General features: G+C 37.0%; 2 protein-coding genes across 6 annotated transcripts in view; one reads left to right on the top strand and one right to left on the bottom strand.

The window, feature by feature from the left end:
• LOC109075228 (NACHT, LRR and PYD domains-containing protein 3-like) overlaps positions 1-12,232 on the bottom strand; it is a 388,647-nt gene that overhangs the window by 276,675 nt on the left and 99,740 nt on the right.
• Positions 1-12,232, top strand: part of LOC109075340 (arf-GAP with Rho-GAP domain, ANK repeat and PH domain-containing protein 1) — a 59,645-nt gene that overhangs the window by 39,152 nt on the left and 8,261 nt on the right. For all 5 annotated transcript variants that reach the window (XM_042771785.1, XM_042771782.1, XM_042771784.1 and 2 more), the window contains 10 exons: positions 6,690-6,864; positions 6,941-7,075; positions 7,168-7,303; positions 7,381-7,483; positions 7,561-7,756; positions 8,484-8,693; positions 9,249-9,458; positions 10,618-10,723; positions 10,838-10,985; positions 11,211-11,297. In XM_042771785.1, the coding sequence (XP_042627719.1) occupies positions 6,690-6,864; positions 6,941-7,075; positions 7,168-7,303; positions 7,381-7,483; positions 7,561-7,756; positions 8,484-8,693; positions 9,249-9,458; positions 10,618-10,723; positions 10,838-10,985; positions 11,211-11,297 (1,506 nt within the window). The remainder of the gene's footprint in view (positions 1-6,689; positions 6,865-6,940; positions 7,076-7,167; positions 7,304-7,380; positions 7,484-7,560; positions 7,757-8,483; positions 8,694-9,248; positions 9,459-10,617; positions 10,724-10,837; positions 10,986-11,210; positions 11,298-12,232) is intronic.

Below are 12,232 nucleotides of genomic sequence, written 5' to 3'. Positions count from 1 at the left end.
TTGTTGGGGGGATTCAAAAATACACTTTTTAGTTTTTTTTTTTTTTTTATTTTTTTTTTTTGTTTTTTTGGTTTTAATTTACTGTAGTTCATATTTTTTAGGGTTTTTTTTCTCCACTTCAGCAGCACTTACACCAAAAACTTAGAGTTTTATTCATATTTATTTACTGAAGGTTTTTACTGTAGGGTTTGTTTATATATTATTCACCTGGTTTTATTATTGCACTTGATCTATTTACATCTATAGATTTTACTGCATATCTTTAAAGGCCGTTTTCTCAAAATAAGTTTTTTTCTCCACTTCAGCAGCACTTACAAACACCAAAACTTAGAGTTTTATTCATATTTATTTACTGAAGGTTTTTACTGTAGGGTTTGTTTATATATTATGCACCTGGTTTTATTACTGCACTTGATCTATTTACATCTATAGATTTATACTGCATATCTTTAAAGGCCGTTTTCTCAAAATGAGTTTTTTTCTCCATGTGAGCAGCACTAACGCACACCAAAACTTAGAGTTTTATTCATATTTATTTACTGAAGGTTTTTACTGTAGGGTTTGTTTATATATCATTCACCTGGTTTTATTATTGCACTTTATTTATTTACATCAGTAGATTTAATCTGCATATCTTTAAAGGCCGTTTTCTCAAAATGAGTTTTTTCTCCACTTCAGCAGCACTAACACACACCAAAACTTAGAGTTTTATTCATATCTATATACTAAAGGTTTTTACTGTAGGGTTTGATCATATATATTGTTTGCACTGATTTATATAACATTTTATTATTAAATTTTGTTTAATATGTTTTGTTTTTTTTTGTTTTTTTGTTTTTTTTTTATTTTTTGATTTTTGTTTTTTGTTTTATGAGGTGTTAAAAATAGAATTAATAAGAACCTTTAACTCTAATATGTCAACAAAATCAGACAAGAATTTTAAACTTGGCTTTATCCAACTTGCATATTTAAACATAAAAATTATTGTAATACCAAAGATTTTTACCCTATTTTGCCATGTTTTTTTGTCTTGCGTTAAACTCACGTCTAAATTTCACAACACATTTTCTAGAGTCTGTTTGTCACCATGAATTATTTTGTAAAGACATTTTCAGTATTGCATATTTTCAGTCCACAGCAAAGTTGAACAGATTTACATCTGTTCTTCACAACCTCGTTTTCTTTCATTCACAAAAAAAAAATAATTTGGCATAAAAACACTCTTTACTGTGACACATGATGAGCAACAGATTTCACCAGTCACTTGGTTTCTAAATGGACTACTAGCTTACTGCACACTGCATACTAATGAGGAGATCCCACTGACTGCTATCCAGTAAAGTATAATTCTATATAATTATAATAATTATATTATTATATAAAGTATAATAATTCCAAATATAAATGGAAGGAATGTTAATTATAATCTAAAAATACTTTGTGGAAAAGTATGCAATGTTAAACGCTTCAAACCGCAGTATGTTGCTTTAAATTACTGAATATTTATCAGATGTATTGTCATAATGTGAACTATAATAACTCAGCGTCCTTGAGCTCGGGAAAGGCACTATATAAATTAAACTATTATTATTATTATTATTATTATTATTATAAACACTGGCATCAGTTGATGAAGTCGGTCTTTAGAGTTTGGATGATTTATTAGTAATGTAGGAAGTTTTCAGTCTGTGATCTTTTACTCAGATCTAGTTTATTGTTCTTTTAGTTTGTTTGTTGTGTGTGTGTGTGTGACAGTGGTATCATGTGACATGTCTGAGTGTTTGATGTCCTGATATCAACCGGTTCATGTGAGATTTAGTTATCGTTGGACTTTATCTAGTATTGTCACCTCCAGTATGAGGCATTGTGTTTGAGATAGATTTAGTTATGTTTGTGTGTGTGTGTGTGTGTGAGAGAGAAGTTCTGATGAGAGATTCATTTGTATGAACAAACACACACACGCAGGAAGCTTTCACTGCAGTCCACCAAAACAACACAAAACCAATCGCAGCGTGATGTGATCTGCTTCCTAAAACACACGCACGCACACAAACACACGCACGCACACACACACACACACACACACACTCACACACTCACTCATGAGCTCCCAGGATTCATCTGTGCTGTTTCAGTGGGAAGAGGAGAAACAGACAAAGAGTCCATTCACTCACAGAGAGAGCGAGAGACGGGCTAATGACAGACAGACAGTTGCAGCAGATTGAATCCTCTGACATGTGATCTTTAACAGCATTAAGATGCACCATACTAGCCACCAGGAATGACCTTTGACCCTTTCCCATAGTTCTGCATCACTGGTATTTCTGCAGGACTCAGATTGTATATTGGACATCGAGCTGCGACCAATACAGTATCAGAATGATTGATCAAAAACAGTTTTCTCTTCACTTCAAAATCTAATATATTGATATTATTATCATCTTTCTTTGTCTTATAAGAAACCGGAGAATGTTTTTCTGTTTAGAATCATTCCTGCATCAGATTGCTAAATGAATCAGTGCACTTCTAGTGCAGTGATTTATCTGACCCCGCCCACTCATGTATAGCTCCGCCCACACGTCCCCTCTCTGCTCTCATTCGCTCCTCATTTTCTCATTCTGTCGCTCGGTCGGCTGTGATTCACATCAGTGTGTGTTTGTGCAGCTCTGCACTGCGCTTATACATCTCACACACACACACACACACACACACACACACACACACACACACAGAGGGGTTGAGGGGTGACCTTTGAACTTTCAGCCTCTTGCCAATCAGCTGGGTGAGTTGTTGCAGTATTTTCTGTCATTGTTGTTTAAAATGTGTTGGGTTTCCTCAAGTGTGATAGAGTGCTTGTGTGTTTTTCACATCTGCGTGTAAGTGATTTTTTTCATTGAGTGTGTTGTTTTTAAGTGTGTTTGTGTTTTAAGTCTATTTTCAGTCTGTTTTTTTTCAGTCTGTGTTTTAAGTGTTTGTTTAGTTGTGTGTGCTTTTTAAGTCTGTGCTGTAAGAGTATGTTTTAAGTGTGTGTTTTTTAGTGTGCATGTGTTTTAAATGTTTTTTTTAAGTCTGTTTTTAAGTGTTTGTTTAAGTGTATTTTTTTTATATGTTTTCTTAAGTCTGTTTTTAAGTGTTTTTTTAAGTGGTGTGTGTGTGTGGGGGGGGGGGGGCAGGGTTCACATGGTGGACAATTGAAGGTTTTCTGCAGCTTTCACATGATGTTAGTATTACTGGAAAACACACATCATATTAGACACACATGTGCTGTGCTGCATGCTTGTGTGTGTGTGTGTGTGTGTGTGTGTGCTGCAAGACTAAGGAATGCTAAGACAGACCCACCCAACAATATACAGAGCGAGAGAATGAGCAGGAGACTGTGATTGTGTGTCTCTCTTCACATTCTTTATGAAGCAGCAGTTTTACCTTCCTCAATAGACAGCTTTGTGTGTCACACACACACACACACACACACTCATGGAGGCTGATTTACTAATGTCCTGATGAATGAGTGTGTGTTTCTGTACTGTGTTAATGTTATGCTGGTATGTGTAACTTGTATTGTGTTCATGTGTGTTTCAGTATGATGTCATGAGTGTGTGTGTGTGTGTGTGTAATTTCTATCCTGCCTTTTCTTTTCTTTCTGCAGTTTTTCTGTGTCTATGTGCTCAGTATGTGTGTGCTATACATTTGTGGACAAACTTGTATCCAGAAGTGCGCTAAAACTCCCAAAACCTCTCAAACATTTGTAAAAACAGTATAAAAATAAATGATCTGTAAGTAAGTTTCTGTTAGGGTTTGTGTTTGCTTTTAGTATTTATAACTACCTGAATATAAAAACAACGGAAGTCTATGCAATCTCTTCACTTAGATTACTAAACGTGTGTGTGTGTGTGTGTGTGTGTGTGTGTGTGTGTCCTGCTATGGAAGTTGTAATGACAACATCCTGATCACTGTATGTAACATTTCTCTTTCATCTCTTCAGTTTTTCCTGCCTGCTGTCAGATTAATTCAGTGTGTGTGTCTGCTGATTTGTGTGTGTGTGTGGAAGCTGTGTGTGTGTGTGTGTGTGTGTGTGTGTGTGTGTGTGTGTGTGTTTCCATTACAGTCCTCTGGAATCTCAATGCTGCATGTTATAATCAAACACACACATGTTCACACACGCCTCAGGGGTTTCTGGTGTTGTGTGTGTGGCTCATATTTTGTGAGATGTTCAGTATTCACAATCAAAGCATCAGTGATGACAGGTTGATTTTGATTAGTGATTTGCTCTGGTCTCTGTGAGTTTTGACGTGTTTTGACGTGATCTAGACTGATTTTGAGGTGTTTTCATCACTTCTGTTTCCTTCAGGAATTGCTTGTTAACTTTGTTTTTGTTTGGGTGGAGATTGTAAATTAAGATTCTGAGCATCTGAGAATAAAACATTTAAAGTTTAGAAATAAAATGAGATGAAATACTGATCAGATGTTACTGAAGGACAGTCATTAAAGCAGGGGTTTCTGAATGAAGGACCAAGGGTTGTAGTGCAAAACAAACATTATTTTATAATCATTAAATATTAGTTTTTTTATTTTACAGTACAACTGTAATTTACAGCAATAATACTTAAGGTTGAATTTTTTTAGTTAAAACTAATCATCATCGTCGTAATAATAAAGACCCTGAATGAGATTCAGCAGCAGCAGTTTTAGACATTTTCATACGTGACGTATTGCAAAGTCACCGTACATGGAAAAAATAACTGCAATGTAATATTTTGGCAAAGCTGCGCAGCTCTACATATTTAAATGTTAAAATAAAAAAGATCAAACTAAAATATTAAAGATTTTGTTTGTTTACCTGCCTGTCATGTGACCATTCAGCAACACCGGAGATCCGTGAACATGCAAATATCTTGTGAAGTTATTGAATATGGAATCTCAGGGCGACTTTGAGGGAATATTTCATGTCTAAGCAAAAAAGTTTGTCACAGAGTGTGTGTTTGAGTCTAGATGAGTCTGGTGGTGATGTCATCCATGTGTGTGTGTTTGTTTGCTTTATTAGCCGCTGATTTCTGGATATTTGCCTATTTTAGAGAGATTACTGTTTGTTTGTGTTTTGTCTGCTTCTCCATCCCAGTGTATCCTTCTACACACACACACACACATACTTTGTGTGTGTTACACATAATTTAATTAATTTATGCATTAAATTAATTATATATTTCAAATTGTTTAAACATACACATACACACACACACACACACACACACACACACACACACACAGTAAATGAAACCAGACACACACACACACACTCACTCACTCATTGTCTGGTTTTATAGCACTTTTAACAGATGCATAAACCGTTACGCTGATTTGGAAACCCGACACACACACCAGATCTGATATATGTGTGTGTGTGTGTGTGTGTTGATATCGGGTGGGTGGTCTGCAGCAGAGCAGGGGAATTCAGAAGAGACACAGGAACATTTCTCACACACACAGGAAACAGAGAAACAGATTCATGAGATGCCGAGGAGTCAAATTCAGCCCTCTGTTTATTTGATTATTTTCCCCTACACTTATATGTTCCAGATCTATGTTCGGTGTGTTTTCTGGGACTCAAACTCATAGCCGTTGTGTTGCGAGCGTCGAGACCCAGCAGCCGATTAGAGCCTCGTCAGTCAGAAACTTGATATTTTAGTTCTTCCTGATCATTTCCAGACGCTCTGACGTGATCTTTGAGACGCTTTACCACATTTACTCTTATCGAACATCCTTGTGCAGGAGTATCTGGCCTGCTTCCTCCTCGTGACCTCAGCGCATTTCTGAAAGAACAGCATACTGAATATTTCTGGGCTTGATTAATGTCTGTGTGTTATTGAGAAAGAGTCTAATAGATTGTGTTTAAATGAGCTGCGATTTACACAGATTACTTTGTGTGTGTGTGTCTGGTTTCATTTACTCTGTGTGTGTGTGTGTGTGTCCTGCTGTGATTACGGAGGTTGGTTTTCAGCTGTCCAAACATCCTCTCACTTACACAATCACAACACAGTCTCTCTCTCATCTAGACATTGGCTAGTCATCCACTAACTAAATATTCACTTATTTTTAAATACTTTTAATATTTTTTTAATATTACATTTTAAAGTAATAAAAATAAAATCTAATAAAAATCTTTATTAAAACAACAATGTTAATATGTGTTTAAATGTGTGTGTGCGTATTAATAGTTTTAATAATTATTATAACAATATTAACAATAATAATATTAAATAAAATATGAAAAGTACTTTCAAATCTGTATATTAAATAATAATTTTTAATATTATTATTGTATGTCTGTGTATGTGTTTTAATAATAATAATATTAGTAATAATTAATAATAAAATATTTAAGATTATTATATAATTTAAATTTATTTTTTTTATTATTTGTTATAGGTAACTCACCTGTCTTGTTGTTGAGTCTGTTTACATTCTCTCTCTGTTGGTTGTGTATGAACAGAGATTTGTATTTACTGTGATTATATGGTTTCAGACGGTGTGGTGATTTTTTTTAGGAAGGTATGGTTTATTTTTTTGGAATGGTTTTTTTTTATTTGATTAAAGGACATCATTGACACACACACATGTTCCACACGTGTTCCCGTGATCCGCTGTAGATTCCTGTGCCGTGACATCACTGTGCTGGTGCTCTCTCTCCGCAGGCGCTGTGCATTAACGTCCAGTCGAGCGATGTGTGCGAGACGCTGGCGCTGGTGTTCTGCGGCGCTGATGTGAGCTGTGACACCGGTGACCCCGAGCTGCCCTCCCCGATCGCTCTGGCCCAACACCACAGACAGAACCTGCAGGTGGAGTTCCTCATGCAGAACCGCAACACAGGTGTGCACATCGGAGACCGTTTCTATAACGACATCAGTATACTACGTTTACTGACGTTTGACCTTTTGACCTACAGAACTCCCGAGGTCAGAGGTGAAGGTTGCCGTAGACAGGGTGCACTACATGGCCCCGCCCTCCGTCACGCATAATGGGTTTCTATTTAAGACCGCCTCCATGGCTCGACCAATCACAGAGAAGAAGGGAAAAGAAGGTGAGCCAATCAGTGAATGGACATTTTTTTGAAATGTTATGTTTAAATGTGCATAATGTTTTCATCTGATTCTGTCTGTCCGTGTCCGTCAGAGTTCAGTCGGCGCTGGTGTGTGCTGAATGACGGGAATTTTAGCTACTATGAAAGTGACAAAAACGCTACTCCGAACGGAGGATTGAAGATGAAGGAGATCGTCTGTCTGGCTGTCAGCCCTCCTGAGACTCATGGGTAATCTTGCTCACAGCGTGTGCTTAAGGACTGCCACCGTTCTGACAGCCTGATTATATAAACGTCTCTTTCTGCAGGTACGATTACACGTTTGAGCTGTACTCGGAGGCCGAGCGCTTGTATCTGTTCGGCACTGATAATCCCGAGGCCATGCGCGAGTGGGTCAAATCCATCGCAAAGGTGACGTCACACCTGTTTCGAACCGATCAGAGGGTTTGAACAGCGTCTCATTTTCACGACTTCTCTCTGTGTTACAGTCGTTCATTCCCGCGGGTGCGGAGGATCTGTTACTGAAGGACTTTGTGCGCATCGGCCGGCTGCGCTATAAAGACAGACTGAACCGGGAGATGTCCAGACTGGGCTGGTTCTGTCTGGTGGGGTCCAGCCTGCACATCCGGCTGGAGGAGCACACCGCAGACGAGACCATCGACCTGCAGAAGCTCCTGGAGCTCTGTGAGTCACAAAATGCCACCAAAATCAACAAAATGACTCCAAAACCCAATAAAAATGCAAACGAAAAAAATGGCATCAAAATCAGCAAAAATACCACAAAAATGAAACCAAAAAATGTAACCAAAAAAATAATAATGCAACCAAAATCACCACCAAAACCAACAAAAATAACACAAAAATAGCCACCAAAATGAGCAAAAATGACCCTGCAGAATTAGATTAATTATGACGGTCACCATTAAAGTCAAATGTTAAAATTAATGAAACGTGTTGATTGTGGCATTTAGGGTTGCAAAGGGGTGGAAAATTTCCTGAAACTTTCCAAAAGTTTTCAAAAAATCCTGGAAATTTTCTACCTTATTGCAACCCTAGTGCTATTAGGTTTAGATCTGCTCACATTATACCAAAGATTCCTGTTTAGCTGTTGTTTTATGTGAAAAATGATTGAAAAGTGTCATTGTGGGTTTTTGTTTTTTGATTGGATGTTGTTGCATATGATTTTTTTTTATGTTTTTTTCTGTTGATTAAGAAGTATTTGACATAAAAAGACAACACAGAGGCAAAAATAGATTTTATGAATGTGAAAATGCTCTTGGAAATCAATTACAGCTGCCAAATATTGGCCTTTATTGGAAAAGTTTATTATTGACCCTGCTGTGAAGTTTGTGATGTGGAGTTCTGAATCTAAACTGAGTGTGTGTGTGTGTGTGTGTGTGTGTGCGTGCAGCGATCCAGCCGGAGAATGAGGTTCTGGTTCTGGTGGAACGAGGCAGGACGCTGTACATCGAGGGCGAGAGGAAGCTGGACTTCCAGGGCTGGGCAGCAGCCATCCAGAGGGCTGCTGGGAGTTCTGGAGACACACTGAGTCAGCAGCAGCTGACGGAGGCTGATATTCCCGTGATCGTGGAGCGCTGCATTCATTTCACCACTCAATACGGTACTTTATTCTCAACTCAATACGGTACTTATTTATCAACTTTATTCTGCTGTACTCCACTCAGCTCTTTCTGACCCAGTTCTGTTCTGCTTGATTCAGTTTTTCTACTTCATTCTAATCTCCTCAACTCTACTCTATTCAACCACATGCAAATCTGGTTGTGCAACTCTATTCTACACTCTTTAATTCTGCTTTAACTCTTTCAGACCCAGTTCAGTTTTTTTCTACTTTGTTCAGCTGCTGAGCTCTCTCTGATTAATTTTCATGATTCGTTTGGACTGATTTTGCCGAGCGTTTGTGAATCAGGGGACGGTCAGACAGAACTTTGTTCAGGAGGAAATGCATCGAGTATCACATGATAGAAACATTAACAACAAAAAGCTTGACACACTAATGGACTTGAAAGCAGTAATGAACTGAAATACTAACCAGAAAACTTGTAATAGTTTGTAATAGTTATAGTTCTAATAATATTATATTGTTTAGGGGTCCATTAAGCATCTTAAGTGTGTGTTCCTGTGTGTAATTGATGTTGTTTGTGTGTGTGTCCTGCAGGTTTGACCTCAGAGGGAATCTATCGTAAGAGTGGCGTGAACAGTAAGATCGCTGCCCTGCTGGAGGAGTTCAGACGCAACGCCAGATGTGTTTGGCTGAAGGAAGGTGAACATCAGGTGGATGATGTCTCCAACGTCCTCAAGCGCTTTTTCAGAGACATCGAGGAGGGATTGTTTGGCCTGGATGCGCACAGCTGGCTCAGTGCTACAGGTTTAGAACACTGGAATATTATGATATTATATATTTTTATCATGGCAAGACGCTACAGCTAAAATTTTAACTAATAGATATCACCATATTTTCCGAAGCTGATGAATTATAGTATATTAAGACAGTTGTTTTTTATTACAAGATTCTGAAATGTTAAAATATACTTAATCTAATTAAATATGCACTCATTTGCATAAATTTTCAGAACAGAAATCTGAACATTGGTTCAAAATTCTTGTTTGATTTTGTTGACATATGAGAGTTAAAGGTTTTTATCGAGGAGATTTTAGATTTCTCTTTTTATCACTCCATAAATCAGAAAATACTGTCAACAGACAGGAATAAAACACAATTTTATCATGTTTTTAGGAATCAAATTTTTATATAAATCAGTGTTAATGATGGATGAACAAACCCCTCGGTAAAACACTTCAGAATATAGATAGGAATAAAACTCTAAGTTTTGGTGTATTTAAGTGCCACAGAAGTGGAGAAACAAACTCCGAGCCTTTAAAACTATGCATTTTTGGCATGATTTTAGGAATAAAATGTTGTATAAATCAGTGTGAATGATTTATGAACAAACCCTTCAGTAAAAACCTTCAGAATATAGATATGAATAAACCCTTATGTTTTGGTCTATGTAAGTGCTGCTGAAGCGTAGAAACAAACTCAGAGCCTTTAAAAATATGCATTTTTGGCATGTTTTTAGGAATAAAATGCTGTATAAATTAGTGTGAATGATTTATGAACAAACCCTTCAGTAAAAACCTTCAGAATATAGATATGAATAAACCCCTAAGTTTTGGTGTATGTAAGTGCTGCTGAAGTGGAGAAACAAACTCAGAGCCTTTAAAAATGTGCATTTTCGCCATGTTTTTAGGATTTTTTTATGCTGTATAAATTAGTGTGAATGATTTATGAACAAACCCTTCAGTAAAAACCTTCAGAATATAGATATGAATAAACCCCTAAGTTTTGGTGTATGTAAGTGCTGCAGAAGTGCAGAAATATATATTGTTATTGAAATCTACAGACGCGAATGTATAAAGTACAGTTAAATAAACCCTTAAATGTATATTTTTGATTTTTTTCACTAGTTTGAACAGAAGACAAGTGAAGTGAAATAATCCAAATGTCATATTGTGTGTGTGTTCAGCTTTTTCAGATGAGAGCAGTCGGATCTGTCAGTATCGTCTTCTGTTCAGTAACCTTCCCCGAGTCAACCAGGCCACACTACGAGCGCTAGTTAATCATTTATACTGGTGAGATAAAAGCTCTTCCTCTTCCTCTTTCTCATAGAGCACTTCCTCATAGCTGTCCTTTCAGAGAAGTGTTGAAAGTCTCTTTCAGACCTTCTGATGTGTGTGCGTTTGCAGCGTCCAGCGGTTTGCGGATCTCAATCAGATGAATCTTCATAATCTGGCCATCGTGTTCGGACCGACTCTCTTCCAGGCGGATGGGAAGGACTACAGCGCTGGTCGGGTCATCGAGGATCTCATCCAACACTACGTCACTATATTCGATGTACGTTTGCATGTGTTTAGAAAATTTCTTGCTATGTTTCCTGTGACTTTATTTTCCCAGCACATTTTAAAGTAAGGTTATATTAAGTGCACATAGTTAGAGTTTGTGTAGAGCTGATAAAACAGTTCATTATACATTCAGCACCAGATACATGCAGTCACTAGCGCCATCTACTGGTGAGATGAGGGTAAGAACTGCAGTGATGGGTGTGTGTTTGTGTTGCAGGTGAACGAGCAGCAGCTGAAGAAGCAGTTAGATGAGATCACATACATCATAAAGCTCAGAGACAACCTCGCGCCTAAAGCTGGAACGGTACGAGTGCTTTTTACCAAGTCATGCATCACTTTTTTTTTATTTTTACAACCCTAAATTACTGTATTTGCAGCAGCTTTTCTCAAAAATGTATATTTGCTGCATTTTTCATGTTAATTTGCAGTAAAAACTCACCAATAATAAGATTAGTTATTTAAATTGAAATCTGAAATTAGTAGCAGTAAGAGTAGTTCTCTGTAAATTATTTTGTGCTTGATGACTGAAATCAGTCGTTTTTGTGCCCCTGAACAGGCTGGAAAGACAATAGAGAAATGTAAGCTGTGAGTGAATGATTTGGAGAGATCACTTGAAAATATTGATCAGTTAGTTTAGGCTCAGAATTATGGATTTTGATTTGCTAATATTGCTTTTTTGCTTTATAATATTGCTTTAAAATAAGAGAAGACTGCAGCCTGCTAGAAATAACGCAGCTTTTGGTTTACTCTGCATTAATTCTGATCGCAAAATCATGGAGTAACTAGATAAAGAATTCCCAAACATTTTTGTCAACCGATCTCCTTTGAGTTAAAATATTTACTTGAAGGTTTTGAGTTAATATTGCAGTAATTTAACAACACATTTGCATGTTCACAGTTTTCTGATATCAGTTAATCGTCACATTTTTTTTATCTTAATTTGTTTTAATTTTTAAATGATTTATTTGATTTAATTTTATATTTCTATGATTTTTAATTCATTATTGCCTTTTAATGAAATCACCAACCTTTTCATCAGGTTGAGTATAAAAAAAACATCACATTAACGGAGCACCTTGAACCATACACCAACACCCTAGCAACCCTATAGTATCACCCACAACACCTTAGCAACACACTTGAAGCTCTCAGAACTCTATGCATGTGTATCGCAGCACTCTGGTGACACTCGCAGGAAGCACTGCTCATTTCAGTCAGTAAATATTAAATAGTTAATTG

This window comes from Cyprinus carpio, chromosome A15 (assembly GCF_018340385.1).
Source record: "Cyprinus carpio isolate SPL01 chromosome A15, ASM1834038v1, whole genome shotgun sequence".
Classification (NCBI taxonomy): domain Eukaryota; kingdom Metazoa; phylum Chordata; class Actinopteri; order Cypriniformes; family Cyprinidae; genus Cyprinus; species Cyprinus carpio.
Note: the sequence above shows the minus strand (reverse complement) of the source record. Positions and strands in the feature narration are given on the sequence as shown.